Here is a 27,881-nt window from a genome sequence, read left to right on the forward strand (position 1 = left end):
TTGTGAGTTCAATCCTTGAGGGGGCCATTTAGGGATCAGGGGCTAAAAAAAAAAATTGGGGATTGTGCCTGCTTTGAGCAGGGGGTTGGACAAGATGACCTCCTGAGGTCCCTTCCAACTCTGATAGTCTATGAGTCTATTAACAAACTTGTATCATACAACTTGGCAGAGCAGACATAATCAACAAAGAGAAGTCTATGGCATGGGTAAGAAAAGTTAACATGCACAAGGCTCTTGTAAAGCTATTTTTTTCTTCTGAAATTAGATGTGGAGAATCAGACTCTCTGGAAATGGATAAGCCTAGTATACACTCAGTCTACCTTATTCCCTATCCTGTAGAATGCACTGTACATGGGATACAGTATTATTGCCAACAAAATGAAAATCAATTAAATACACTTAGTGAAAATCAGAACTGTAAATGTAATTAACAATGTAATTTATGATGACTAACTAATATGTAAGGATGCCCAGGTACTGTATAAGTAACACGGTTCGAAAGCTTCTTTAACGTATTCCAAACTACAATTAGTAACCTATTCTCAACTAGGAATAGCACAAGCACTTCTCTCCATTGTGATTTTACAAAAGAATACTACTACTCCTAACTTCTGTTAATAAGAACATTATTTCTCTTGATAATAGGTAAATGTTCAGATTGTCTCATACTTGATTAATGGTCTTTTCCATCTGTACCAAGCCCAGGTTTGGGAGAATGCTTTTAATAAAATCCACTATGGTTTCTAAGTTCTCATGTTGCAGAATCAAGGGTTTGTGACTTCCCAACAGGCTTAAAGCCACTTTAAATATAACCTCTGATCCCTGAAGAAAGAGCATATCTGTGAAAACAAAGAAAAACCAAAAGTACATAAAACAAGCACATCTTTTGATAAGAATAATACAACAGTAAAATTTCCAAAGGATAACAACTTCATACACTATAGAGATCAAGAGGCTAGAAATATTCACCAATCAAGCATTTTTGTAATTGTGTTTTATAGTTAAACAATTTTTTTAACAGTACCTAACATTGAAAGGGGAAACAGAACTTTTGTAAAAGTTTTACACTGAAAAAGAAACATTTCTTTAATACATGGAATCTGCATCAGAGGAAGTCAATAAGACACACAGTGTGTGAGATTTTTGAAAGGATCAGATATTCATATATTTTATGTAGGAACTGTATTTTCAGCTATGCTAGCTAAGTCATATGCTTCAAGGGCATGAACTGAGCAATGCTATGTAAAGCAGTTCCTTCTCCTGTTCTGCAAAAATAGTGCACAAAAAACCTCATGTAAGAGAGAGTGAATGTGCGCATGTGCACACATGCCTGCGTTGTGTAGTGGGCTGTGATTTTTTCTAAAGCATTAGATATACATGTGGCATTATGCCCCATATTCTTCATAGCAATATTATTATGATATGATTATGGCATAACTATGATGTATTTTATGCAAGAGAGATCATGTAAGATATCACTGAAAAGGTTATAATTCACTGAATCTGATTATCCTATTTGTATGCATGTATCATTTTGGTATCTGAAGTTAGGAATATTGTCTATGCACCTATTACAAATGTGTTTACACCTGGGGAATGCCCACTAGGCAGAAGGCAATCAGTCTAGATGGCTGGCTGGGCAGGGCCGTTAGAAAGAGGATAGGTCTTAGAAGATGCTAATCTCCCAGAAGGGAGCCTTCCTGAGGACACTATAAACAGCCTCTGACTCATTGCTGCTATGACCCTAGATGTGACCAAGTCACCTGGTACTGGACTCCATCTTGAAATACCAGTGTTTTTTCACTGAAAGCCATGGGAACTAAAGTTGGAATTAAAGGGTTCCTGCCACATGCAAAAGCTATTTAAGGCAGGGGAGTGACATCATGTGGTTCTTCACTGATCCCCGCCCAGAGGAGATGCTTGGAAACACCTGAGAAACAAGGACTGAACTGGGGGAGAAGGGCTGAACACAGGCTAGAGGGAATTCTAGCCTGTGGAAGGAATACCTGGGTTTTAAGCTGCAAGCAAGTGAAGCATGCCCTTAAGAGCCTCCAGCCAGCTTAAATAATCATTTAGGGTGAGAATTTGCTACTCATATCCAATTTCTTTAGAATATTAAGCTTAGTTTGCTTTTTTGTTTTATTTGCTAGGTAATCTGCTTTGATCTGTTTGCTATCCTTATAATCACTTAGAATCTATCCTTTGTAGTTAATAAACTTGTTTTTGTTTGGTCTAAAACCAGCGTGTGCGGGAGTTATTACTTGGGGCAGAAAGCAGTATATATTCCTCTCCACATTGAGGGACGGGGTGAATTTCATGAGCTTATGCTGTACAGTTTCCTGTGCAGCACAAGACAGTATAATTTTGGGTTTACACTCCAGAGTTGAGTGCATGCCTTAGGAACTGGGAGGTGCCTTAGCTGAGCCTTCCCATAAAGAGCTGATCTCAGCATCTGTGTGTAGCTGCAGCTGGGTGTGTCCCTACCTATACATGTGCTGGAGGGGGCTTGAGGGCCTATCACAACAATACAGTGTAAAGGGAGCCCAGGCTGATGTGTCAGACGGGCTCAGTGGTACCCCAGTTCCAGGTGGCATGCCGGGGGGAACCTGTCACAATACATCAGGACCCATTATTATTCAATTATTTAAGTGTCAATTGTGTGTTTCACTAGCTAGATCAATTGCCCTGATTGGTGAGTTATCACCCGAGACATCCAGTACATATTTAAGTTATGTATAAGCTAGGCCAGGGGTAGGCAACCTATGGCACACATGCCAAAGGCGGCATGGGAGCTGATTTTCAGTGGCACTCACACTGCCCGGGTCCTGGCCACCGGTCTGGGGGGCTCTGTGTTTTAATTTAATTTTAAATGAAGCTTCTTAAATATTTTAAAAACCTTATTTACTTTACATACAACAATAGTTTAGTTATATATTAAAGACTTATAGAAAGAGACCTTCTAAAAACGTTAAAATGTATTACCGGCACGTGAAACCTTAAATTAGAGTGAATAAATGAAGATTCAGCACACCACTTCTGAAAGGTTGCCGATCCCTGAGCTAGGCTATGCAGTGAAATTGGACAGTGTTACCTCTTCTTGTATGTGTTATGTTTTTTGAGGGGGGTCATGAGAACTCTATGAAGAAGTAAATGGAAGCAGCTGAATTTATTAATTTTCAGCTGTCAGTTCTGAGCTTGAATGGAATCATAAATTAAAGAACTTTAATAAAAACAGTAAGTACCTACACTTTAATAATAAGAACGGAGTGTAATCTTTCTTCAGCCCTATTTCTTACCTACTGAAGGGAAGTGCTAAACTGCATTAGGAAAACATAACACAATGCGTATGGGACTTGAGTTAAAGAAATCAGTTTTCTAACTGCATCTGGGTTTATTTGTTTTTAATATAAGTATCTGATAAACATATTAATATCCTAACAAGCCACACAACTAATCACATTTGTAGTGTATCTTGAAATCTTACTAATGTGAGCTGTGTATTAATGCTGCAGGTGGCCCCATAAAGACAGCATCCTGGTACACATTCAGCACAGTGCAGCCACAGTATCTAGCTACCTTTCAGCATAACTTCCTTTCCATCTCTTCCTTTTTCCTTTACAAACAGCCTACAATCTAGCACAGGTCTTTATGGAGACAGGAAATACATGAGAGCTACCCTGCAGCAGCCAACGATACCACTCACAATCCAACTGGCCAGGGGAGATACAAAAAGCTCTTTTCCTCCATAGACTCTCTTGCTACTAGACCTCAAAATCTGCTCTGGGTTTCAAAGAGGGACTTTGATACAGGAGGAAGTTTTCAGTATATTATGAAAAGTTATTAAGGGCAGGGGGAAACCATATGGGGGGTAGGTGGATTTTTGTTTTCAGTTCAGGTTTCCTAATTACCAAATATATCTGTGTTTATACAAAGGCTTCCTATCTCTCTTCCTTCTACTTGAACCTGCAAGTGAGGTCATGCTGCTGAACTGGTAGCATCACAATAACTTACATGGTAATAGGCTGATGCCAAACACATTCGGACTTCATGATCAAATAGAAAGAGAAACTGAGCAATGAGGGAAAATGCTGATGTCAAAACCACAAGTCTCTCCAGTGCAGCAAAGAACATAGGAAAACACTGGCTGACTACATTTCTGTGTACAAATATTCTCCCTTTTGAAGCTTGCATCAGAATGAAAGTTTCCACTACAGTACCTTGACTTTACCCTGAAGTCATAACTCATTTCACTCCCTTCCTGTGTTCATCTCTCTCTCACAGAGGGACAGACAGAGCATGAAGCACATGTAATAACTGATAATAAATCTTATATTTCTACCCCATTCATCCTAAAAACAGTGCAAACAGCTCCAGTTCCAATTCAGTACATTCTATAAGAGGTAGGGCTGCTCTGAAAGACATAATGGAAAGTGAGCAACTGTCTTCATGTGTCTAGAGAAACTTGAAAGATACAGGACATTGCTCTGTAAGGGAATCTACAGTATTTAATATTAATACAGAGAACACCAAGCAAGAATCAAGAAAGATGAAGTACAAAGCAGAACCTAATTATGCAGAAAATAATACATCTACATGACCCAACACCTGCCCCTAGAAAACATGCAGATTAACTCAAAGTGACCTATACAGTATTAAGGTATAAGTTGGATTGATTATATACTTCTGAAATATCTCATTCATATATAAAATAGTGAGCGGTGAACAAAGGCCCATTTATTTTAGGAGCTTATCCATCCCTAAGGCTTGCTGTAAGTGGGCTGCAAGCCAGCGACAATGCAATGTAGGCATCCAAATTAACGTCAGCATGACCGGCAGACATCAGGATTTAAAATCAAGTTATCTACAATCTTGGAACAGAATAAATGTTGTTCTTCCAAGTCTCCTCCACCACTAAGTAAATAGGAGGTTTTAGAGAACCTTTGTTTTGCAGTACCCTCACATGACCTTCTATTCTGAAGTGTTGAAAGTTTGGACAGATGGAGAAAAAAGGAAAAAGGCAGTTTTCTACTTTCTAGCATAACACAGCCTTGTAACTCCAGAACTTCTTTATAACCTATGGCTTTAATACACTGGAATATAGCCTTCAGAAGAAAGTGGGATCTAAGGTAGTCTAAATGCACTGTACCTTTAAATACTACATTGTTACATGGCAACTGGGTTGCAGGAGTCAAGGAACGAAAGATTGTCCTATCTACTATTGGTGCACATGTGCCTCATGCACTTCAGTCCAGAGTCTTTAGCCAGCAGTATCCTGGCATGCATCCTGGTCTTTACCCAGCAGGACCAGTCACTGTGCATGCACCCTGAGAATCCTCATGCTCTGCATCAAGGGCATATAAGGGCAGAGTGCATCAGTGCTTCTCAGTGCCTCTGGCTTTGAGAGGGAGCTTGCAGTCTGTGTGACTGCCAGCTAATTTCTACTGAGTCGTTAATGGTTTTGATATTTTTAACAGTTTTTAGTATGAAGTGGTAAAAGCGGAGACTCTGAGGTTACTACCTGGGAATAAGCAATCGTGGAATGTGCATACGGACAACCACGTGAAGGAGAATGGGAAGTTACTTACCTGTACAGTAACAGGAGTTCTTTGAGATGTGTTGTCTACATGCACATTCCACAACTTACCCACCACCCCTCACCTCTAGAGTCCTTCTCCATGAGATGCTGCAGTTGAGAGGAAATTGAGGAGCACTGGTGCACTCTGCTCTTATATGCCCTCGATTCAGAGCATGAGAACTCAGGGTGCACGCACACAGTCTGGGTACTCCTGGCCAAAGATTCCAGATTCAAGCGAATGCACCAATAATGGAAAGTGCATATGGACAACACCTCTCAAAGAACTCCAGTTCCTGTAGGGTAAGTAGATTTCCATTGAATGGGCTGCACAGTCAAAAGTTGGCAGGTAAATCAGTTTGCCTCGTTAGTCTGCATTTGAGCCACTAGAATTCAACTTTTTTTTTCTTCCTCCCTAGGAATCTAATAAATGAGTGATAAAACCAAAACCTGTCAGGTTGTGCAAAACTGAGTGACCAGCTGTGTAGGAATTACCTAGTTCCCAGCACTATGTGCAGTATTGACAATTCCAACCATTCAGAAATCATAAGATTGGCTTAAAATCATGACAATTAAAAAAGAAGTTTGAGGTTTCTATCTTTCTTCAGATTTCTGAGCCTTTGGCACAACTGAGGGTGAGAAACTTTCATTTTAAAAAGGAGTCAGTTTAAGATTCTCACCTAATCATATGCTTCCAAGAGTTGCTGCTTTAAGAAAGCCACCAAATATTGTGAGACTTTCAACACTGGACTTGTGCTTCTGGAAAACAACAATGACTTGTAGGAGGTGGTTTTAGTCTTGCATGCTCCTCTGCTGTGACAAGGCCCTCGTTCCACAGAAGTCATTTAGTTATCTCACCTTTTATTCCATTATAAATTCTTTGCTTTTTAAAGCTCTATAATCTTTCAGTGGCAAATTAAAAGCAAAACACATGATATGCAAATCTATATATTGAGGAGTCGCAAATATATTAGGTTGGGCATAAACTAAAAGCATGTGTCTTTTGTGTATCTGCAGTCAAGCAGTTCACAAACGATCATACTGACAGGTGATAATTGATAACACAATTAATCACGGATGATTGAAAAGAGGAATGTTGATTATAAACTCAGTGCATGACACTTTCATTTTCATTCCATTCCTGAACAGAATTATTGTCAGTTAGACATTGATTATTGTGAGGCTAACCTGTTTAGAACACAACCTTGTTCCTTGATTGGGTGCTGTGCTCACCATAACTAGCTGTGCATCAAAAAAGGCAGTAAATATAGATTTTATCTATGTAATCTATTCCATCCTTAGCACCATGGTATCTTCCAATGCCATATTTTGCATTGACTTAAATAGGAACAGGACTATTCTCCTTGAAATAAATATTTATTATTTGCTTTTGTTTTGAAAAAGAGACTGATTAAAAAGGTTAGGAGAGTGGTCATTTTAATGCATCAGTAAATCATTGCACCTTGTGTGCTTGATCACTCAAATCTATTTTCCAAGATAGGAAATGAGAATGATTAGCGGCACGGAAACAACTTCCATATAAAGAAAGCTTTAAAAGATTGGGAATGTTTATCTTAGAGAGGAGACAAATGAGAGGACATGCTAAAGATATATGAAATGATGAAGGGCATAGAGAAGGTAGACTGGCAAATGTGCTCATTCTCATAAGAAAAGATCACAGGGACATTTAATGAAATAGAAAAGCAGAAAATTTAAAACTGATAAAGGAAAATAAATACCTATTCACGTAACACATAGTTAGCCTGTAGAACTCATTGCCACATGATATTATTGAGGCCAAGTTCTTAATAGGATTTTTTTTAAAGAACTGGACATTTACATGGATGCAGACAATGGGTAACAATTTTCAAAAAAGTGACACAACAGCCTAAATCACGTTGGGATTTAGGTGCTTTTGAAAATTTTACTTAATAGCCAGAGTTAGAATAGCAAGGGTTATTCTTCGGGCATCACCCAATCTCTAACTAACTAAATGTTATTTAGGAAGAAACTTTCTCTGTGGAGAAGTTGTTCCAGAACTGTGACTGAAAGGTTTTTTGTACCACTTTCAGAAGCAGCAGGTCCAGACAATCTTGGATGCAAGCATACTGAAGTATGTGGACCACTGTCTTTATGACAATTCCTATGCTTTGAAAACAATGCTTGATTATATGTTTCTCTCGATGTGTTTCTCTGTACTGTGAAGCTAACGTATTTCCAGGATATATGGCACCACTGTACTAGCCTCTCTCCTTGGCTCTTACATGCATCAGCTCCTGCCTATTGCCTAAGCCAGTGGCTCTCAACTTTTCCAGACTACTGTACCCCTTTCAGGAGTCTGATCTGTCTTGTATACCCCAAGTTTCACCTCACTTAAAAACTACTTGCTTACAAAATCAGACAGAAAAATACAGAGGCGTCATAGCACACTCTTACTGAAAAATTGCTTACTTTCTCATTTTCACCATATAATTACAAAATAAGTCACCTTGAATATAAATATTGTACTTCCATTTCAGTGTACAGTATATATAGCAGTATAAACAAGTCATTGTATGAAATTTTAGTTTGCACTGACTTCGCTAGTGCTTTTTATGTAGCCTGCTGTAAAACTAGGCAAATATCTAGATGAGTTCATGCACGCCAGGGGTACGTGTACCCTTGATTGAGAACCACTGCCCTAAGCAAGCAACTAATCTGGTTGAAATGAGTCATTCTTGTTGTGTCTTATTAACTTTTGGCCAGTGTATTTATTCTTAGTGAGGCAGGTGTCCACAATCTTCTCTCTGTGTAGAGCATAGAGCACGCCCACAAAGCTCCAAAAGTGGGTGGCATTCCCTGGGGAGGGGACTGGTCAGAGCAGTTGTGGATGCACCAACTCAGTTCTTCCTTTTTGGAGTTTCCACGGGTGGTGGAGAGTTAAAACCTCTTTCCTGGGCGTGGCGGGGGTGGAGAAGAGGAGAGGAGAGGAGAGAGAGAAGGTGACCCTTTGGGAGAAATGATTCAGGGAAACTGGAACTGAACTGAAACACACACTTTTTATTTCAATATGTATGTATAGTTAGTTGAGTCACCCATTTATGAGTGATTTAGTCATGGGACACCAATTGCCTGGTTTTGTGCCCCTCTAGAGTGTGTATTGTATTGTATTCCTAGACCACTGTGTGACGACACTGGTCTTATTCACATAATTATAAAATTTTAGGCATATAGCCCCTAGAATATCTAGCCCCATATTCATTCTGAGATATTGGATGGAGAAAATACTGATGAAAGAGATGGACCACAAGTTCTAATAAAAAGGATCAAAGAGATTGATCCAGAATTCAGAATGATCTACCTGTTGAAGTCAGGGTGGAAGCAACGTACAGAAAGTCAACAGCCGAGGGCTGATCTACACTATCGCTTAATTTGATGTAACTTACGTCACTCAGGGGCGTGAAAACAACACCCCCCTGAATGACATAAGTTACATGGACTTAAAGCAGTGTCCACACCATGCGATGTTGTCGGGAGATGCTCTTCTGTCGACATAACTTCCACCTCTTGCAGAGGTGGAATAATTATGCTGATGGGAAAGCACTCTCCCATCGGCACAGTGCATCTTCACCAGACGTGCTGCAGCACCGATGTAACATGGTAGCGTAGGCTTGCCCTAAGGTGTAAAAAGAAAGACAGAGAGACCTACCCACCAGTTGCACGCAGTACTCTGTGATGTCAGCAAGAGGGGATGAGAGGGAACAGGCTCTATGAGTTAATTTATGCAAGCTATATTATAGGAATTGAAGATGGACAAAAATCTAACAGCTACTATTATATCAAAGGGACACCAGAAATAAGATATGAGAGGATTAGTGCCTATGGAATACTGGTGAACCTTGAAAATATATAAGGAATAGTTACATCAAGAACAGATGTAATGCCTGCAAGAGAATGGGCAATGATGGGTCTGGAGTCAGGCAAGTGGAACGGTGTAAAATCTCAGAAAGTGTCCGACCAGATGTTAAAGGAAAAGATTAGATCCATACTGAATACTTCAGGAGCAAAACAGGCTAAAGTTAGCAGTATTATACAGCATAGAACAATACTGATATAGACTCACTGCAGCAATGCCAGCATTCCTTTGTGAAGGGGAAGCCTAGGACATTGCAGAAATGGGATTTCCAACTTAATGAACATAGGAAGGCTCAGTAATTGGGAAGGATTATAGGACTCAGCTGAAATTAGAAGAATGAGGAAATCCAAAGAGAAAAAAGTTAACAATAGAGGTGACAGGTTTCAGAGTAACAGCCGTGTTAGTCTGTATTCGCAAAAAGAAAAGGAGTACTTGTGGCACCTTAGAGACTAACCAATTTATTTGAGCATAAGCTTTCGTGAGCTACAGCTCACTTCATTGGATGCATACTTTGGAAAATGTAGAGAGACAAGACTGTCAGTTCCAACCTTCTACCGTCTCTGAACAGCATTTTGCTATAACCTCCACACCTTCACTTCCTAAAAGCTGACTTTTGTCACTACACAATACATCTGTGGAAGTGACTATTCATCAAAAATAGGATAAATATTGTCTTAGGTGTATGAAACAAGCTGGATCCTGTAGCAATGCAAACACAGTTTCAAGAAGACCAGAAAGGTATTTTTATGAAGAGTTACCGAATACTCTGGCAACAAATCCCAGGGGAAACTGAGAGGCAAACATGGTCAGAAACCAGGGGGCAGCATAGAGACTAGGGCCAATCTCATGCTCCTCCAAGTGATTGTAGAGATCTCTGTGGTAATCGTGAAGAAGTCTGGAAAGTTGATACATCTGGATCTGCAAAGAAGAGAAAAAGAAATGAAGAACTGACTAAGAATAACAGACTAACTGGAAGTTATAAGAACAAAGCCCATGCTACTCTTTCTCATGAGAAAGAAGGAGTGAAACATATCTACCAATTCATGTTCAAACACACTTATAAGAAACTAATCTGAAGCCTTTTCAGTGACTCAATGGGTAGCACTTCATGATTGGCCACATTAACCATCCCTCTCACCCCTAAGCTGGCAGAGGTGATGCTCCCTCTTTCAGGGTTCCCTGTATTTTCTCCCTACAATAGCCAGCTATGCAGGGCTATCTGAAGACACACTTCCATACAAGGGCTACTGAATGTAAATTAGTCTTAAACACAGAGTTGTGTGTGTTTTTCATAATTTCCCAATGACCTCTCTTAAACTGAAACATAAATCTCTTTAAGATCTAATCTTCTTTATAGTGCCCCTTCTCTTTAGTGTTTCTGCAGTGGAGTCAAAAAGCAGAATCTGACAATCACATCACTAACAAATTATATTGCTATTATTAGCAGCATCCTTTTTACAGAGGCATAAAAACAAATACCTGTAAAATAGTCATGTCGGGACGATACTGTTTCCTTAGGCCCATGTCAAACATAAGAAACTTCAACATCTTAAAAGCATCTTCTTCAGTCATATGAAGCAGCAGAACTCCTGCTACAAAACTCAGGCCCTGGCAATACCCTACTTCTGGGTCCAGAAGAGAATAGGCCTTCAGAATATTGTAGAGTGACAGCTGCCCAGCTCCCAGTTGTGCTGAGAAATAAGGATGTGTTGGAAAGGTGCGTCCTGTGAAAACAACTGAAGTTAGCAATTCAAACGTTAAACAAAACAAAACAAGCTTGCTAGGTTACCAAGTTAAACAAACAATCTTTTTAAGTCAACTTTCAGTGCTGACATTATTGAGTTTATTCTATAAGGCAAGGGGAGGTTAGAAATATATATTTTTGTAATTTAAAAAAGACATGGCTTGGATGACTGCTGGGGTCCAAATAAAGAAGTCTTAGACCAATGTTCAGCTATCTGGACCAGATTCTGATCTCAGTTTCCCAATCATAAATTGAAGTCAGTGGTGTAAACTTCAGATTTACCGTGATGCAATAATAAGAATCTGATCCTCTCAACCAAAAGCAAACAGGACCACCACTTCCCCCCTCTACTCAATTATCCATAAACTCTTCAATATTGATTTGGGATGGTCTATAATAGCAACCATTGTGATGCCTATTGGACAATAGTAATTCTATTCGTTTCTTTATTTATAATTAGCTAATCCAAACAACATAAATTTACATTTCTGATTGATCTGTGCTACTTGCACAGTGAGATAGAACTAATCTGCTTTTTTATCAAACAGGGCCATTTTATTGAACTTTCCCTAAAGATTCCTATCAGTATGTAAATGACCACATTGAAGGTCTGTCGTTCACAGAATATTAGCAGGTGTTTCAGAAACAGATTTTTGGAAGAATGAAAAACAACCATGAGATTTCCCCCCAACAACCTATCTGAATTCAGAGGATGTTTTAATACTTCTTTTGTTCCAGGGCAAGTGATATGTCTTTTGTAGTTGCCCACTTGTTAAATATCACCCCATCCTTCAGCTTCTGGAATGTTGCTGTATTGCTTGGGCTGGAGGTGTGCTGGCAGATACCATCAGAGCTCTTGTTTCAAAAAGACAAAGCCTGGGGCTGGTTCTTCCTGCATTCCGGTTAGTGCTCTGAGCTACCGAGTGGAAAACCTGCATTTGATTATTTCTGAGTCTGGTCTCATGGCTGCCAAGACTGTTAAGGAATTAAGTGCTGCAGATGCAGAGGGAGTGTGATTAGCTTCCCAAGTGAAAGAGCAGCTTTCATTTTTCTGCAGGGACTTCTTTCCCTAAGCTAGACGTTATTCTAATACATTTTGATGAGAGACCCACTTAGCCTCTCTCTGTCAGCAGTAAGGCCCCCCTGGCACTAGTCATTCAGGGAGAAGGTATAAACTGGGGTCTGGAAAAAATCCAATACAGAGGGGTCCTGAAAAAGGAGTGGGTGGGGTGGAAGCAATGTTGCTAATCTCACTATTTGGTGTATTTCTTAAAGCCCTAGCTGCTGCTGGAGTCCTGTAATTAGATGTGAATCAGCTTTTTCTTAAAAAAGTTTGTGGCCTTCATAATGGCAGAGAAAAAGCTTAAAAATGTGACCTAAATGCACCTTTAGAGGCTCAGATACTAAAAGGTAAATAAAAAAACCCTACATTTATTTTTTAAAAATACTGATTTTTAAGAGTGATTTTTTTTTTCAGAGGGGTAGCCGTGTTAGTCTGTATCAGCAAAAATAGCGAGGAGTCCTTGTGACACCTTAGAGACGAAAGCTTATGCCCAAATACATTTGTTAGTTTCTAAGGTGCCACAAGGACTCCTTGTTATTCTTGTGATTTTTGAATGCTTGAAGTTGGTAAGTTTGGGAAGAGCGAGAATACTGCAGGCATTTACCTCTGAACATGGCACATCCCTACCCTGTAGCGCCAAAAAGCCAGAAGCCAACAAGCTCAGCAGGAGAAAAAAGTGAATGTAAATCCAGTTATTTGTTCCACATTCACTCCTGCATTTTGGGTCTGAAGTCTCCCATTGACTTCAATAGGCTTTGGATCAGATCCCATGAAAGGCAAAATATAAAAGTCATCTTAAAGTTACGTAGACTGATTTTTTAAAAAAAGTACTGAAGTTACAACAAACTCCTACGAGTTCTGTAACTGAAAGATGAGAGAAAAAAAATCCACTAATTTTTAGTTTATTTTGTCCATACACAAAGTGCTGTCAAATCCACAAGAGAGACAATCTCAGATTATCTCTCTTGACTAGCCAGTTAAGACTTTGGAGGATCAGGACCTACATCAAGTGAACCTCGTAGCTCTAAGGTGAGCAGAGATTCTTGTAAGTCTTCATAGGATTGTCCCCTCAATTTGTATGGACACTTCACAGATCAAGAGGGAAAAGAAGTTTTTTAAAAATCCAAACAGGAAAATGTGATTAAAATTTTTTTAAAAAATTAAAAACTGGCAGAGAAACTGAGGCAGGTGCAGTACATGATTCTCCATTTTTTTAATTGAGCAGAATGTAAGCTCCTTGGGGCAGGGACTGATTTTCTGTTCCATGTTTATACAGTGCCTAGCACAATGGGGTCCTAGTCACTACCGCAATACGAATAATACAAATACATTTCAAGTAGACAGTGATCATCTGATGGTTCTGATAACGGCTGTACCACTATACAATTCAGTATGTCCCCAACTTCAGAATGAGAGACAAATATTTTAATATTTATACTAATGCATAATCACAACAGGATGCTCCAGCTGAACTGTATTATATTGATTCATGGCAGCTGTGCTGTCATTGCAGAGTCTTCAGTGCCTACTAGCACACTAGGCATTGTTTAATACAATTCACGTCCTTTTAAACTTGTTTTCTTAGGCAAGGTTAACATCAACAAAGATTTGTCTTTCTTCGCTATTCCAGCTCTGACAAGGTCAGATACCGACACCCTTACTCATAGTTAGCTGTACTTTTCAATTCCGTGAATTCATTGGCACGTCTTGTGCTGCTCATTAGTCTTAACTATGAGCCTGGCTGTACACCTGCTCAGGAGTGGGGGCATGAGCTACTCACATTGCCAGCTGCAAAACAGGGAGGGAGAAAAGGCAGACACCTTCTAGTGGGATGCTACTGCATGTTGGCAGAGAATGGCAATGGCCTTGGCTCAGTTCTTCCAATGCGTCAGCCAGGAGCAAGCCAGCACAAAGAGAGTAAGCTGTGACAGGAAAGGGATGGGCATACCTTACTTCTCATGGAGCAAGGGGGAAGCAGGAACCAAATTGTGACTCTCAGTGCCCACCCTGCTGCTTGGGCAGTGGTGGTATGTACTGCCCCTTCCTCACGCTGGACTGCAAGATACCAATTCAGCCCAGTGTGAGTAACAGTATTATGATTTGGCCAAGATCTCCTTGACTTAACTTGGGAAAGCTCTGAAAGTGTTATAGAACACATCCCCGAAAACAGCAATACCAGGAGGGATGAGCTGGAGTACCAATGAGAAGCACAGTCAGGAAAGTAACTGAAATACTTTCCTCATGGATTGTATTTTCTAAATGGATAACCTACCTAATTCTCAATTACTGAGGGACCATCTCCACTCATTGTTATATTTTGCTTTCCACAACCAAATCTCTGTACAACTTTTCATAGATTCATAGATATTAAGGTCAGAAGGGACCATTATGATCATCTAGTCTGACCTCCCGCACAACACAGGCCACAGAATCTCACCCACCCACTCCTGCGAAAAACCTCTCACCTATGTCTGAGCTATTGAAGTCCTCAAATTGTGGTTTAAAGACAATGAGCAGAGAATCCTCCAGCAAGTGACCCGTGCCCCATGCTACAGAGGAAGGCGAAAAACCTCCAGGGCCTCTTCCAATCATGAGTGATGCACCCGAGTATTCGGATTCTAATATCTAAACTGTATTGTTAAATTGTTGGATCATATTAAAGAAGTTCTGTATTAAAATCACAAATTGAGTTTGATTCCCCATAGTTTAAATTCCAGGGTATTATTACTCTTTAAGAGGTCTCTTGGTTTTTGGTACTTTTCTCTCCCTCTATGTGTGAAACTTGCAAGCTGCTAATTGTGTTAGTACATTCTAAGACAGAGTCTGTTCTCAAAGCAATTCTTTGTAACAACAACTACTCACACAGAGAGAGACTCAAAGCAATACTCTGTAACAAAGAAACAGCACCCAGAGACGCCCCACCCTTTTGTTGTATTAACAATTGTGATTAAAATAGAGATAGAGGATGTATGTGGATGGATGCTTGGTGTGGATAATAACTGAATGATCAGGGAGGTGCCAGCCTAAGAATCCAGTGTCCATTGGCTGAAGAAGGCGTCAAGTGGAAATAACCAGAGGACCCCCGGAGGGCAGACTGGAATCCACCCAACAGCCTCAAGAATGGGAGAACCAAAGAACAAGATAACATCTGGCAGCAAGGAGCCGTCAGGAATGTGACATCTGCTGATTTATTCAGCAACAGCATGATGAAGCAATTCCCATAGACTGGCATAGGAAGAAATTCCTATAAAAATGGACTCTAGAAAGTGAGAACTTTGGGGGGGTCTGATTCTGCAAACCAACTTCCAGGAGCATCAGATGAGCATCTGACAAGGCCCTGCTCCCTCCTCATGTCCAGGCCACCTGGCCAGTGGCTTGGCATGAGCAACTCTAAGGCTGGTAACTATGATAACAACCTTGCAGAACCTGTGTGTGTGTGTGTATGAATGAATGTGTGAATAAATATGAAATTGAATGGAATGTTATAGCTATAACTAACTGCTTACTATGATTCTTTCTGTATTCACAATAAATGTGGCATTTTGCCTTTTCCCCTTTAATAAGATCCTGCTGGTTTTTATTTTATTGGTATAACAAAATCTATTCCCCTAAATTTGGTTTTTGCAGATTATGTACTCTATGTATCATATGACTTTATCCACAAATACAAAGTTTGTTTTTAATCTAAGCACTATCGCCAGATGTACAGACACTCTTTTCTCAACCTATGTATGATATAATTTTTTTTACATTAGCTTTAATAAAATCTTTAAGCTACACATTATGAGAAAATACCCTCCTGTCCTCTGAACACACAGGTTCCACCACACAGCTATGCATTCTCACACAAGAATTCTTGAAGATCTATTTCAGATAAACATATCTGATCGCCTAGAGAAATGCTAGTTGGAACATGCAAATTCTTTGTAACTACCTGTCCAGCTCTTTGCTGCTTGCCTGTTCACAACAATTTTTTTTACTTCCCTCCTTAGAAGTATTTCATTTTCTTCGTTCATCTTATTAAAGTTTTAGGGCTTGGTCTGTCCTTCAGATATGTCTTTCCCATACAGTTTGAAAACATTAACGACTGAATTTATGCAAAAGCGCACAATTACTACTTTTACCAGGACATACATTTGTTTTATATATCTGAGCACATAACAGAGACCATGAAGAGACAGTGTGTGTACACACACTTCTATTAGCATGGGGCAAAAGAGAAAACACCTGTAGACTACTGAACCATCAAGCCCCAAAAGCCTGCTGGTGAGCCATCCTATGCACTATTGACTAACTACAGGAAAGGCTAGCCAACCCCCCTTCCCCAAACTTCATACTGTGGAGCTGACTAGACAGAGGAGATTTCAAATAAGATCACTGAAGCCTATATTCCCTTCTCTATTCTTAGCCTATCTGTGTCATACTGAGGTATGACCCAGGTACCTCTTGGTGCCAACTGGCAGAGGAAACAGGGATTACACAGGATTTTAGAGGGATCCCCTGGGTTGGATATCTGAATAATAGTTCATCAAAGGTGGCCTGTGAGGTCTCTACCAAGAATCAGTTGCTCACTGGTTGACACAATCATTGTGAGATGTACATATAGATAATCCTTAAAGAGTTGGGTATCTATACTGAAAATTATGCTCTTAAGATCTTAGAGTTAAGGCGGGTCACCGAGAGGTGACATACCTTGGAAATGTTCCTGTCAGGCAGGAAGTAACTGACACTTATAGTTAGTCCAATAAAAGATATTACCACAACCACCTTGTTTCTCCAATATCCTGGGGCCGACATGACTACAACATCTCCCTTTCTGGCCATTTGTGTATTGTATGTCTCACAGTGTATGCTAATTTGCAAACTGATCCAGGTGCAAATTCAGAGATTACAAAATTTACAGGAGAGGAAATCTACAACAGAGGGTCTCAACCTTTCCAGGCTACTGTATCCCTTTCAGAAGTCTGATATGTCTTGTATACTCCAAGTTTCACCTCACTTAAAAATTACTTGCTTACAAAATCAGACAGAAAAACACAGAAGGTCACAGCACACACTCACTGAAAAATTGCTTACTTTCTCATTTTTACCATATAATTATAAAATAAAATTGGAATATAAATATTGTACTTACTTTTCGGTGTATGGTATATAGAGCAATATAAACAAGTCATTGTATGAAATTTTGGTTTCTACTGACTTCACTAGTGCTTTTTATATAACTTATAAAATTAAGCAAATATGTAGATAAGATGATGTATCACCTGGAAGACCTCTGCCAGTACACCTCGTTGAGAACGACTGATCTACCGGACCAAACAAATAGTAGGAAGGTGCCCTGTTAATGAACCCAAAGGATTGGTGTGGTACATCTTGAAGTTCAAAGAAACACCTTCACCTAGGAGGCAACTGACAGCACGCCTTACTCATGGAAGAAGGGTCACAGCCTACCTGCTATAAAGCACTGCAAGGATTTTGGATCAGCGATACTTGGTTACACATGAGAATATCTTGTTAATTAATGCTAGGCTCTAGACCACCTGTTAGGTTTGTTTGTTTCCAATACTTCTACTTGCTACCGCTTGAATCTCTATACTTTGTTCAATGAACTTAGGTAAGTTTACAGTGAAATCAAGTGTAAGTGCTGTGTGTTAAGTGGATCTGAGGTGGAACTGGTAAGCTGGGGTGGACTGTTCCTTTGGAAGCAGTTGCACTCCAGAGAGCCTCTCAGAGGGCTTGAGGGTTGGAGTATACCAACAGCTGACCTGCAGAGGGACAGTGGGGCCTGCGAGGTCTAGAGGAGAGCGCTTGTGTGTTGCCCGTGGCCAGTGAAGATGGGGAGCTGACCCAGGGCAGGCACAGCCAAGACTTCCTGATGCTAAGGATGGGTGGTACCTCACAAGACTAGGTACCACTTGGAAGCATCACATTCGGACCACTCTTGAAAGTTATTACAGGCAGATCAATGGCCACAGCTCAGCCAACAAGTTGTGCAACCAGAAGCTTTATATTCTTTTTTCTTATTTTTTGTGCTGCTAAATGTTGGAATGTGATAGGCTAATAATACTCAGCACTGACTGTGACAGAGCAATGGCACTGCATAACACAAATATTTAAATACTCATAATGTGAATTGCAAGCAGTTGGTTGGCAGCCGTAGAAGTAATATCATGATCAAATCTACATCAGCCAAAAACCCTGCACAAAAAAATCCTCACTTTAAATGTGCTTTTGGCCTTTTACTATCAGCCATAAAACAAACAGCTTTGTAATATAACAAAAATTATTTACTCAGATTCCCTCTCTTTTGTTAGTAATTAACCATATCTCTCCACGGTTCTGAAGAATGCTAAACTCTTTGTAGTAGATGCAAGTGTGGTGATATACCAATTAGAGGAGGGAGGGAACATTCTTCTCTACCGTATAACACCTGGGTCACTTTAACTAATCCTAGCCAATTCCCTCACAGCTGCCTCTGCTGAAGGGATTTACCTCTGTTCCTCACAAGAAAGAGCTTGTCTACACATGGAGTTGTTCAGATGCAACCCTAAGCCAATGCCCTACAGTAGAACCTCAGAGTTATGAACACCAGAGTTACAAACTGACCAGTAACCACACACCTCATTTGGAACCAGAAATATGCAATCAGGCAGCAGCAGAGATAAGATAAAAAAAAGAAAAGAAAAGAAAAGAAAATACAGTACAGTACTGTGTTAAACCTAAACTACTAAAAAATAAAGGTAAAACAACATTTTTCTTCTACATAGTAAAGTTCAAAGCTCTATTAAGTCAATGTTCAGTTGCAAACTTTTGAAAGAACAACCATAACATTTTGTTCAGAGTTACAAACAACCTCCATTCCAGAGGTGTTCATAACTCTGAGGTTCTCCTATATTTCAAGAAAGGATGGAAAACCCCATCATAACCAACTATTTCTGGTGAAAGTCTGTAGTACATTTAAAGCTGCCTGATTCTAGGTTTAAAGAATAGTTCATTCAGTTATACTCTCTATACAAATTGTAGTTTATCTTCCCAAATGCATATTATTGCCAAAGTTTACTGATTTTATTAGTCTCATGCACAATTTTACCATAATACTTGGTTACTAGGGAAAACCAACCTAGGGCCCCAATCCCGCAAGGGGTTGAATATGGCTCTGTGCTGACGCAAAAAAATAAAAATAAGAAGATCCAATTGCAGGATCAGAATCTGAAGGCTCAGTTGCATCCAACCTCTTAGAGAGGGCAAAGACTGTTTACTCTATCGATGACAACTTCTATATGAAGAATCAGGCCATGGCCAACCTATTCCACACCAGCCAGTGGTATTAGCTAGGGGCAGAGGGAGAAGACGTTACACACTCCTCAAGGGTGACACAGCAGCCATGCTTTCTTGCCACTCCTGAAAGCATCAACCTTGTGTGAGGCGCAGTGCCTTGCAGGTGCTCTTGCTGGCGTGGTAAGTGCATCTCCCTAACATGGGGCTGAGGTTTAATGCAGCAGTTTAGCCCCTATTCCTCTCAGCTAAATTACTATTCTACAAAAATTCTTTACTGTAATAATAGTAATAATTATAATTATAATAATAATAATAATAATAATAATCTATGTGCTACCTCTTTAGGATAACCAAACGGCATCTAAAATGCACAACATCTATTAGTCATTCAGATTAAAGCAAAAAGTTGTACTGATTTTCCCTCAAGTTTTAACCAATTAACCACATGACAGTTGGTTAGCTATTTACAATTCATACCTTCCATAAATGACAACAGTTTCATTACAATTTTTAGTAATCAATCATAATGATTATTCTTTCATGGACATGTGAAAAAAACCAAACCATAAACCACATTCTCCTTCCGTAGTACTCTGAAATATAGGACCAGTTTATCCATTTATTATGGTAGAATTCAATGCATGCTCTTTAGTCTAAGAGTTAATCAGGGATTACAACCGAGGAATAGTTGGAGTCTTCTTAGAAAAACAGATTAAATGTTTGTGTTTAAGATTGTACACTGAATTAAAACAATATCTAGGAGGAAAAAGGAGAATATTTATTTGAATTCTAATATGTTTTCAACAGGGCTACAGGCCACACCATACCAAGTATTTATGGCTATGTAGGCAAAATTTTAATTGCCCTTCAGCCTGTAGCAGATTACTCCTGGGGGAATTCCATGCCAAAAAATTCAAAATTCTGTCCACAATATTTCAAAATTCTGCATATTTTATTTATTAAAATAACAATATAATCAGGCCAGTTTCAATTATTTTGGTAATTTATTTTAGAATATCTGTGGGCAAGTATTCCTGCAACAATACAGACAACAAAAAAGATTCAGGAAATATTTTTTGACAAATGGATTCCTTACTAGGCATAGTAATACCGAACTGTGAATAAAAATTAATTTAAACTACAATACAGAAAGGTATTTTCTGCGCCCCTCAAAAGCAGTGCAAAGGCTTGGGGGGGTCAGGGATAACAGAGGAGCTGAGGGAAGTAATTGCTGAGAAGAAGCCTGGGTGTGATCTTGGAAGGTTGTTGAGTGCACATGGGAAAAGTATGGAACAGAGGTTTCTTTGTGGGGGAGAGATCATTAGGGAGTTGGGGAGCCTCCCCCATGCAGACCCTGGCTGACCCCTAGCCTCTCGCATTTAGTCAAGCACATCTGTCCCTGCACCCCCCCCATGTGTCCCTGCATCCCCTCCCTCCAGCCCCAATTATCCCGGCACCCTCACTCAGCTACCTGTCCTCCCCCATCCCCATGTATCCTGCAACCCCACTCAGCCAGCCCTCCTCCCCTGTCCCCATATGTCCCTGCACCCCCGGTCCCTGCACCCCCCATGTGGCCCTGCATCCCCATTCCCATTTAGCCCCTAGCTCAGCGCTGTCACCTCACTAGCTCCTGTGCCCCCGCCCCAGTCTGTCCCCACCACTAGCTCCTCCACTAGTCTATGTGATCCTCCCCAGCAGCTCCACATGCCCTGCTCTATCCATTCCCCCTATATCCTGTGCCTCCTCACTTGGCCCCACGGGCACGGCACTGTAAGGCAGACTCTCCCGCTTCCTCTCCACGGCTGGCAGAGCTGGCTGCCCTCTCTTCTGGTGTCGTAGCAGTCCCTGGTGGGCTAAAGGTGTAATTGCAGCACCTTCCTGGCAGAACGTATTTTCTGCAGGGGTGGAAGGAATATCTGCAGGGGACATGAATTCTGTGCATGCACAGTGGCACAGAATTCCTCCAAGAGTAATATCTGGGTTCCAATATCTGGGTTCCAATGAGGAAAGACAGCTAACGATAAAGATAAGCCTGTGGCTGGGATGATGGAGGGCAAGAGATAGTCAAGGGAAACCTATCTCGGAATGAGAAAAATAAATCTCTTTTGGGTGGAAGCTATATATTGCCAGTGGGGAGGAGAGGCTGGAGTTGGTAGGGAACTACCGTTGAAAGAGGAGAAAGACTGCAATAGACAATACCTGGGGGGATGACAAGAAAGCAGCTTAACAAAGTTTGTGAAACTAAATGTCCAACTCATGAGTGAACATGGCTGGTATGCTAGTTGGCAAGAACATCGCTGCTGGTCACAGCTCTTAAGAGGTCATTCTTGGCAATGTGCCAACATAATAGTGTTCAATAGGGATCCACATCTTAAAGAACACATGCTTTTAGGATTCAAAGTCTTTTGAGCTGAGTCCTCTTTTGTGTTTTGGGGCAGAACTGTTATATTTTGGCAATTTGAGAGAGAGAAGTAATGTTGACAAGGGCAGAGAAAAGGAAAATGAACAGATATTCATGAAATAATGTCTTTTAAGTGGCCAAAGACTGTTTACCTTTAACTCCCTCTCACTCTCAATAAAATTAGCTCAAATCACTCCTCTTTGACACAACCCTAAAACAACAGTTTCACACAATTTAGTCTTAGTATGTCACCCTCATATTATAAACACCCTGACAAGCTTTAAATGAAATACAAGAATGAAATGGAAGACGGGTACAGGCAAAGATTTTCTAAAATGTTGGCCTAAAGTTAAGCCTCCTAAATCCGTAGTAAGTGGCTTGACTAACAAGGGTGCTGAACATTCAGTAGCTCCCTATGAAGCCAAGGGCAACTGCTGAGTGCTCCGCACCTTTGAAAGTCAGGCTGCTTGTTCAGGTGCCTAGATATGATTTTAAGAACCTAATCTAGGCTCCTCTTTTTAAAAACCTTGACCATAGTGTGACGCTGGCAGGCCAGATGCTCGCTCATGCCAAGGCCTCAGGCCTCACTGAACACTTACAAATTCATAGCTGGAAACCAGTCTTCCTTACCTGTGTGTTAGCATTATCAAAAGAAATGTTAGCTGTTATGTTGATAAGGATGTGTTTAGTGTTTTCTAAAATGCTTGTCGGATGCTACATGGTATTGTTCTCACTCAGCGATATCCTATCTTGTAAAGCGAAAGCAAGCATTTGCATTGTAAACCTCTGTAACTATGTAACTCATCAAACAGGGAAAAAACATTGTGTAATGAAAATGATGGTGTCTGACAAGAAAGTGTTAAATTCTGTTCATTAAATGCAAATGAGCCATTGCATGGAATCAAAGATCAAAGACTTTAAGTGCATTCCCCCTCCCCATGAAGAAGGGACCTGCGTGGAGACTGTTGCTTTCAGTTTGGTTTCTGTGAGAAGTTAGAAATATGGACACAAGGAAAAATTCTTCATATCTGGAGTGTCTGGATCAGTGGTTCTCAACCAGCATCCCAATTAGCACACAGCTGCGGCCCAGCTCAGTTGTGTGCTAATGGCCAGTCTGCGTGGCGGGGTCCAGGTTCCCAGTTACCCGGTGCAAAGGAGTCGGGGCTGCAGCCTGGCTCTGTGAGCGCTGGGGCAGCCACACAGCGGGTGTCTGGGGCTTCCAGCCAGTCCCGTGGGGTTGGGGGTCCAGCGCAGCCGTCCGGCCCTGCGAGCTCTGGGGCAGGCGTGCCACGGGGGTCCAGGGCCCAGGGGGGCAGTCATACGGGCAGCTGTCCGGCCCCGCACAGCGGGGGTTGGGGACAGGGCTGCCAATGCCCTGCCACCCGGTCCCTGAGGCCCAGGAAACACATTGTGGGCCACGATAAATAAGTTGAGAACCACTGGTCTGGATTCTAACAGGGCAGAATAACCGAACAAGAAGTCTGAGATCCCCAAAGTTACACTGGGTAGCCCTTAAAGACTTTTGGGAAACAGGCAGAGTACTACATCTCTGCTGCCTTTTAAATTACAGACTGACTCACATGTACATATATTTTTACCTGCTTTAACCTCTCAGTAACTCTCATTCCTTTTTCTTAGCTAATAAACCTTTGGTTAGTTTACTATGGAAGTAACTTCTATAGCGTTGTCATTGGTGTGAGATCTATGATGTGAATTGACCTGAGTGAGTGACTGGTCTCTTGGGAGTTAGTGTAACCTGAATATTTTGTAATTTTTGGTGTAAGTAACCATTTATCACATAGTCCAGCTTGCCTGGGTAGCAAGATAGCCTGGAGTGTCGAAGGAAGCTGTCTGTGACTCCACTATAAGACTATTGTATTACTTTGGGAGTTCACATTTGGTCCTGGGTTGGTGAAATCTAATGATAGAACATACCACGGGTGGGGTGTCTGCCTTGCTTTTTGACAGTTTGCCCTGAGGCTGGCACTCTGGTCGTGAGCCACTCCAGACAGCATGACACACAGTATTTTAAAGGAGAAACTGAGTGAGACTCAATAAATACCTTGCAAGATATTTGAACTTCTGTCAGAGAGAACTGTTTACCAAAATAAAATAAAACCAAAATAATACCCATTAGAACCAAACTCCTACACTTTCCCAAGTAAAGCTGTTTTAAATAGAAGGCAGCACTGAGGATTAGAAATGAGTCGCACCTATTTTAAAACAAGCCTCAACTCTTACAAACAGATTTGCTTCCCTGGCAGTTTCTATCCCGTTGACTTTAGGAGTTCCCTGTCAAAGTCTGAAGTATAGCTGCATTAATCACATATACCAAAGTGCTTATTAATGCCCTAGCTAATAAGAGGAGATTGTAGAACATTTCTGCATTTAAAATATGGACTTAGTGATTGCTAATAATGTGAAGTAATTATTTTCAATTATATCAGATTAAAATCACTTCTCACCCATAACCTATTATTAATCCAAGAAATATTTTTACTAGTTATTTTCTTTGTTAGAATTCTCCCGCTCCAAAGGTTGTGAAACTTTAGTTCTCATTTCACAATGCTGCTGTAGACTTACCAAGGTCAATAAGTATTGCATGTTGCTGGGAAGTTAATTGTTTTAAGAGTTCTTTGTAGGGAGTGTCCTTTGGCTGCTGCTTACTTGGAAACTGATGTTTAAGATGGTATTGTTCTGCTAAAAACTTCCAGATCTCACCCCGGTGATGACGTGGTACTCCTTGCAAGAAAGGGAAAAAAAATAAGGGTGAGTGGGAAATACTTTACTCTTCTAATCACAAGAGCAAAAATATGTCTCAAGTAAACAGTCCAGTAGAACCTCAGAGTTCTGAACCCCAGAGTTACAAACAACCTCCATTCCTGAGGTTTCATAACTCTAAGGTTCTACTGTATTAGCCGGAGTGAGGCTTGGGAGATCTATCTAACAGAAACTGTCTGTGACCTTCCAAGTTATACACCCTGTGGAAGACTACAGAAGCTGGCTATGCAGCAGGCCTACCTAGTTAGAATTCAGGTTCATCTGGTTTGCAAAATGTACCCTCTTTCCCCCCACTGGCCAAAGCATAAAAATCCTAATGGGGGCGTGGGGGTGTGGTGTGTGCACACTGGTCATGCGGTTGGAACAGCAGCTGCATAAGGCTGAAATTAGAAGTATGCAACCATTTTGAGAGAAAAGCACCACAAACAAACAGCTACTGTACCAGCTTCTTTAGGCAAGTACCAGCCACATAGGCCTCTAAGCAACCTAAAACTGCTGAACCGTTAAGTTACAAGTCTTCTCCACAGCTTTCCAAGCTGAAGTACACAATCTAAAGCTTTTTGATGGAATTGATATAGATTACTTTCTAATACCGCAAACTATTGTCCTTCTGGTTGGCACAATCAGAAATTTGGGAATCATCAAGAAAGGGGTAGATAATAAGACAGAAAATATGATATTACCTCTGTATAACTCCACAGTACGCCCACACCTTGAATACTGCATGCAGAAGTGGTCGCTCCATCTCAAAAAAGATATACACTGGACCCTCGCCAGAACGTGGGATTTGGGATCCATGTGTGGTACGGCGTTAAAGCGGGGACCACGTTATAGCTGGCACCACGTTAAAATGAATTGCAATTAAAGTAATTAAATTTGGGATCCATGGCCACGACCTCATTATATGAGAATCTGCGCTATGTAGACACGCGTTCTAGCGAGGGTCCAGTGTACTGGAGTTGGAAAAAGTAAAGAAAAGGGCAACAAAAATGATTAGGGGTATAGAACAGCTTCTGTATGAGGAGAAGACTGGAACTTTTCAGCTTGGAAAAGAGGCAACTAAGGGGGGATATGATAGAGGTCTATAAAATCATGAGTGATATAGAGAAAGTAAATAAGGAAGTGTTATTTACTCCTTCTCATAATACAAGAACAAGAAGCCACCAAATGAAATTAATAGGTAGCAGGTTTAAAACAAACACAAGGAAGTATTTTTTCACACAATGCACTGTCAACCTCTGGAACTCCTTGCCGGAGGGTGTTATGAAGGTCAAGACTATAAAAGGGTTCAAAAGGGAGCTAGATAGATTCATGGAAGATAGGTCCATCAATGGCTATTAGCCAGAATTGGCAGGAATGGTGTCCCTAGCCTCTGTTTGCCAGAAGCTGGGATTGGGTGACAGGGCATGGATCACTTGATGATATCCGGTCTGTTCATTCCTTTTGGGGCACCTGCCATTGGCCACTGTCAGAGGACAGGATACTGGGTTTGATGGATCTTTGGTCTGACCCAGTATGGCCGTTCTTATGTTCTTACAAGGTACTGTGCACTAGGATTCATGCACACCGTAAGCACCCAGCATGTGCAATTCAGACATCATCTAGTGATTAAAACACAGGCCTGACAGTTAGGAGGCATGTGTCCTATTCTCACTTCTGCTATAGGCTTGCTGTGAGACCTTGGGCAAGTAACCATATTTTAAAGCCTCACTTTCCCCATCTGAAAGAGGAGATAATACTCCTTTCCAAAATCACACAGGTGATGGGAGGCTTAATTTATGATTACTTGCAATGCGCTGAAATCTGTAGATAGAGAAGTGCAAAGTATTATCATAACTAAGGCCCTACCAAATTCATGGTCCATTTTGGTCAATTTCACAGTCATAGGATTTTAAAAATCATAAATTTAATGATTTCAGCTATTTAAATCTGAAATTTCACAGTGTTATAATTGTATAGGTCCTGACCCAAAAAGGAGTTGGGGGGGCACACAGTTATTGTAGGGGGTTTGTGGAACCGCTATCCTTACTTCTACGCTGCTGTTGGCAGCGGAGCTGCTTTCAGAGCTGGGCAGCCGGAGAACAGTGGCTGCTGGCCAGGATCTCGGCTTTGAAGGCAGAGTTGCCACCAAGAGCAGCGCAGAAGTAAGGGTGGCCTGGTACGATATCACCACCTTTACTTCTGTGCTGCTGCTAGCGGGGCGCTGCCTTCAGTGCTGGGCACTTGGCCAACAGCCACTGCTCTCCGGCCACCCAAGTCTGAAGGCAGCACAGAAGTAAGGGTGGCAAAACTGTGACCCCCCCCCAAATAAACTTGCGACCCCCCCCGCGCAACTCCCTTTTAGGTCAGTGCCCCCAATTTGAGAAAAACTGGTCTCCTTGTTAAATTGTACAGTATAGGGCAAAATCACACAAAAGACCAAATTTCACAGTTCGTGACATGTTTTTCATGGCTGTGAATTTGGTAGGACCCTAATTATAATGGTTCAGGCTGTGTTACTGTTCAACATGAGGAAAGGTACTTTACACGAAGAAGTCACTAGGGCTACTCATAGCATAAGATTCTATTCAATGCAAATAAGGATATTCCAATCTAGTCTTAAATGTGTTGGAATCAAGGGTTCACTTTTAGAGTCATCTATGAGTTGTGGTTTTTATTGTTTCTTTTGGTAAATATTTAAAACATAGTAAGAGATCAACACAGGAGGTCAAAATTAAGTCAGTTATCAAATAAGGGCTGAGTGGAATCAGACCAAAACTTTTTTCTTTTCTTTTTCTTTTATTGGGGAAAAAATGCAGATTCTGCTACACTAAAACAACTTTTGTCAATTTCACTCAATTGTTTCAATTGGGGGAAAAACCTAAATGTTTCATTTTTGATATCTGTGAGAAAAAATATTTTTATTCAAAATAGCTTTGCATTTTTAAATTTCCTTTAATTTTATTTTAAATTAAAAAAACAACAACATTAAAAGCTTGAAATCAAAAATGTTTTATTAATCAAAACAAAATTTTCCTTGACTTTTCAGAATTGCCCGTGAACTGAAAATATCTGTTATTGGCCTGGCTCTAGAAGAAATATATACGAGCACAATTTTACAGTACTTCCTTACATAAAAACCAAAATGAGTAAGTATTTTTCTGATAT

The 27,881-nt window shown here is 40.6% G+C and overlaps 1 protein-coding gene across 7 annotated transcripts in view; it reads right to left on the reverse strand.

Annotated features, from left to right (window-relative positions):
* Positions 1-27,881, reverse strand: part of TBC1D1 (TBC1 domain family member 1) — a 212,046-nt gene that overhangs the window by 18,615 nt on the left and 165,550 nt on the right. For all 7 annotated transcript variants that reach the window (XM_078852572.1, XM_073342291.2, XM_073342290.2 and 4 more), the window contains 4 exons: positions 24,537-24,695; positions 10,947-11,191; positions 10,226-10,385; positions 670-839 (listed from right to left, as the gene is read on the reverse strand). In XM_078852572.1, the coding sequence (XP_078708698.1) occupies positions 670-839; positions 10,226-10,385; positions 10,947-11,191; positions 24,537-24,695 (734 nt within the window). The remainder of the gene's footprint in view (positions 1-669; positions 840-10,225; positions 10,386-10,946; positions 11,192-24,536; positions 24,696-27,881) is intronic.

This window comes from Lepidochelys kempii, chromosome 4 (assembly GCF_965140285.1).
Source record: "Lepidochelys kempii isolate rLepKem1 chromosome 4, rLepKem1.hap1, whole genome shotgun sequence".
NCBI classification, from domain to species: Eukaryota; Metazoa; Chordata; order Testudines; family Cheloniidae; genus Lepidochelys; species Lepidochelys kempii.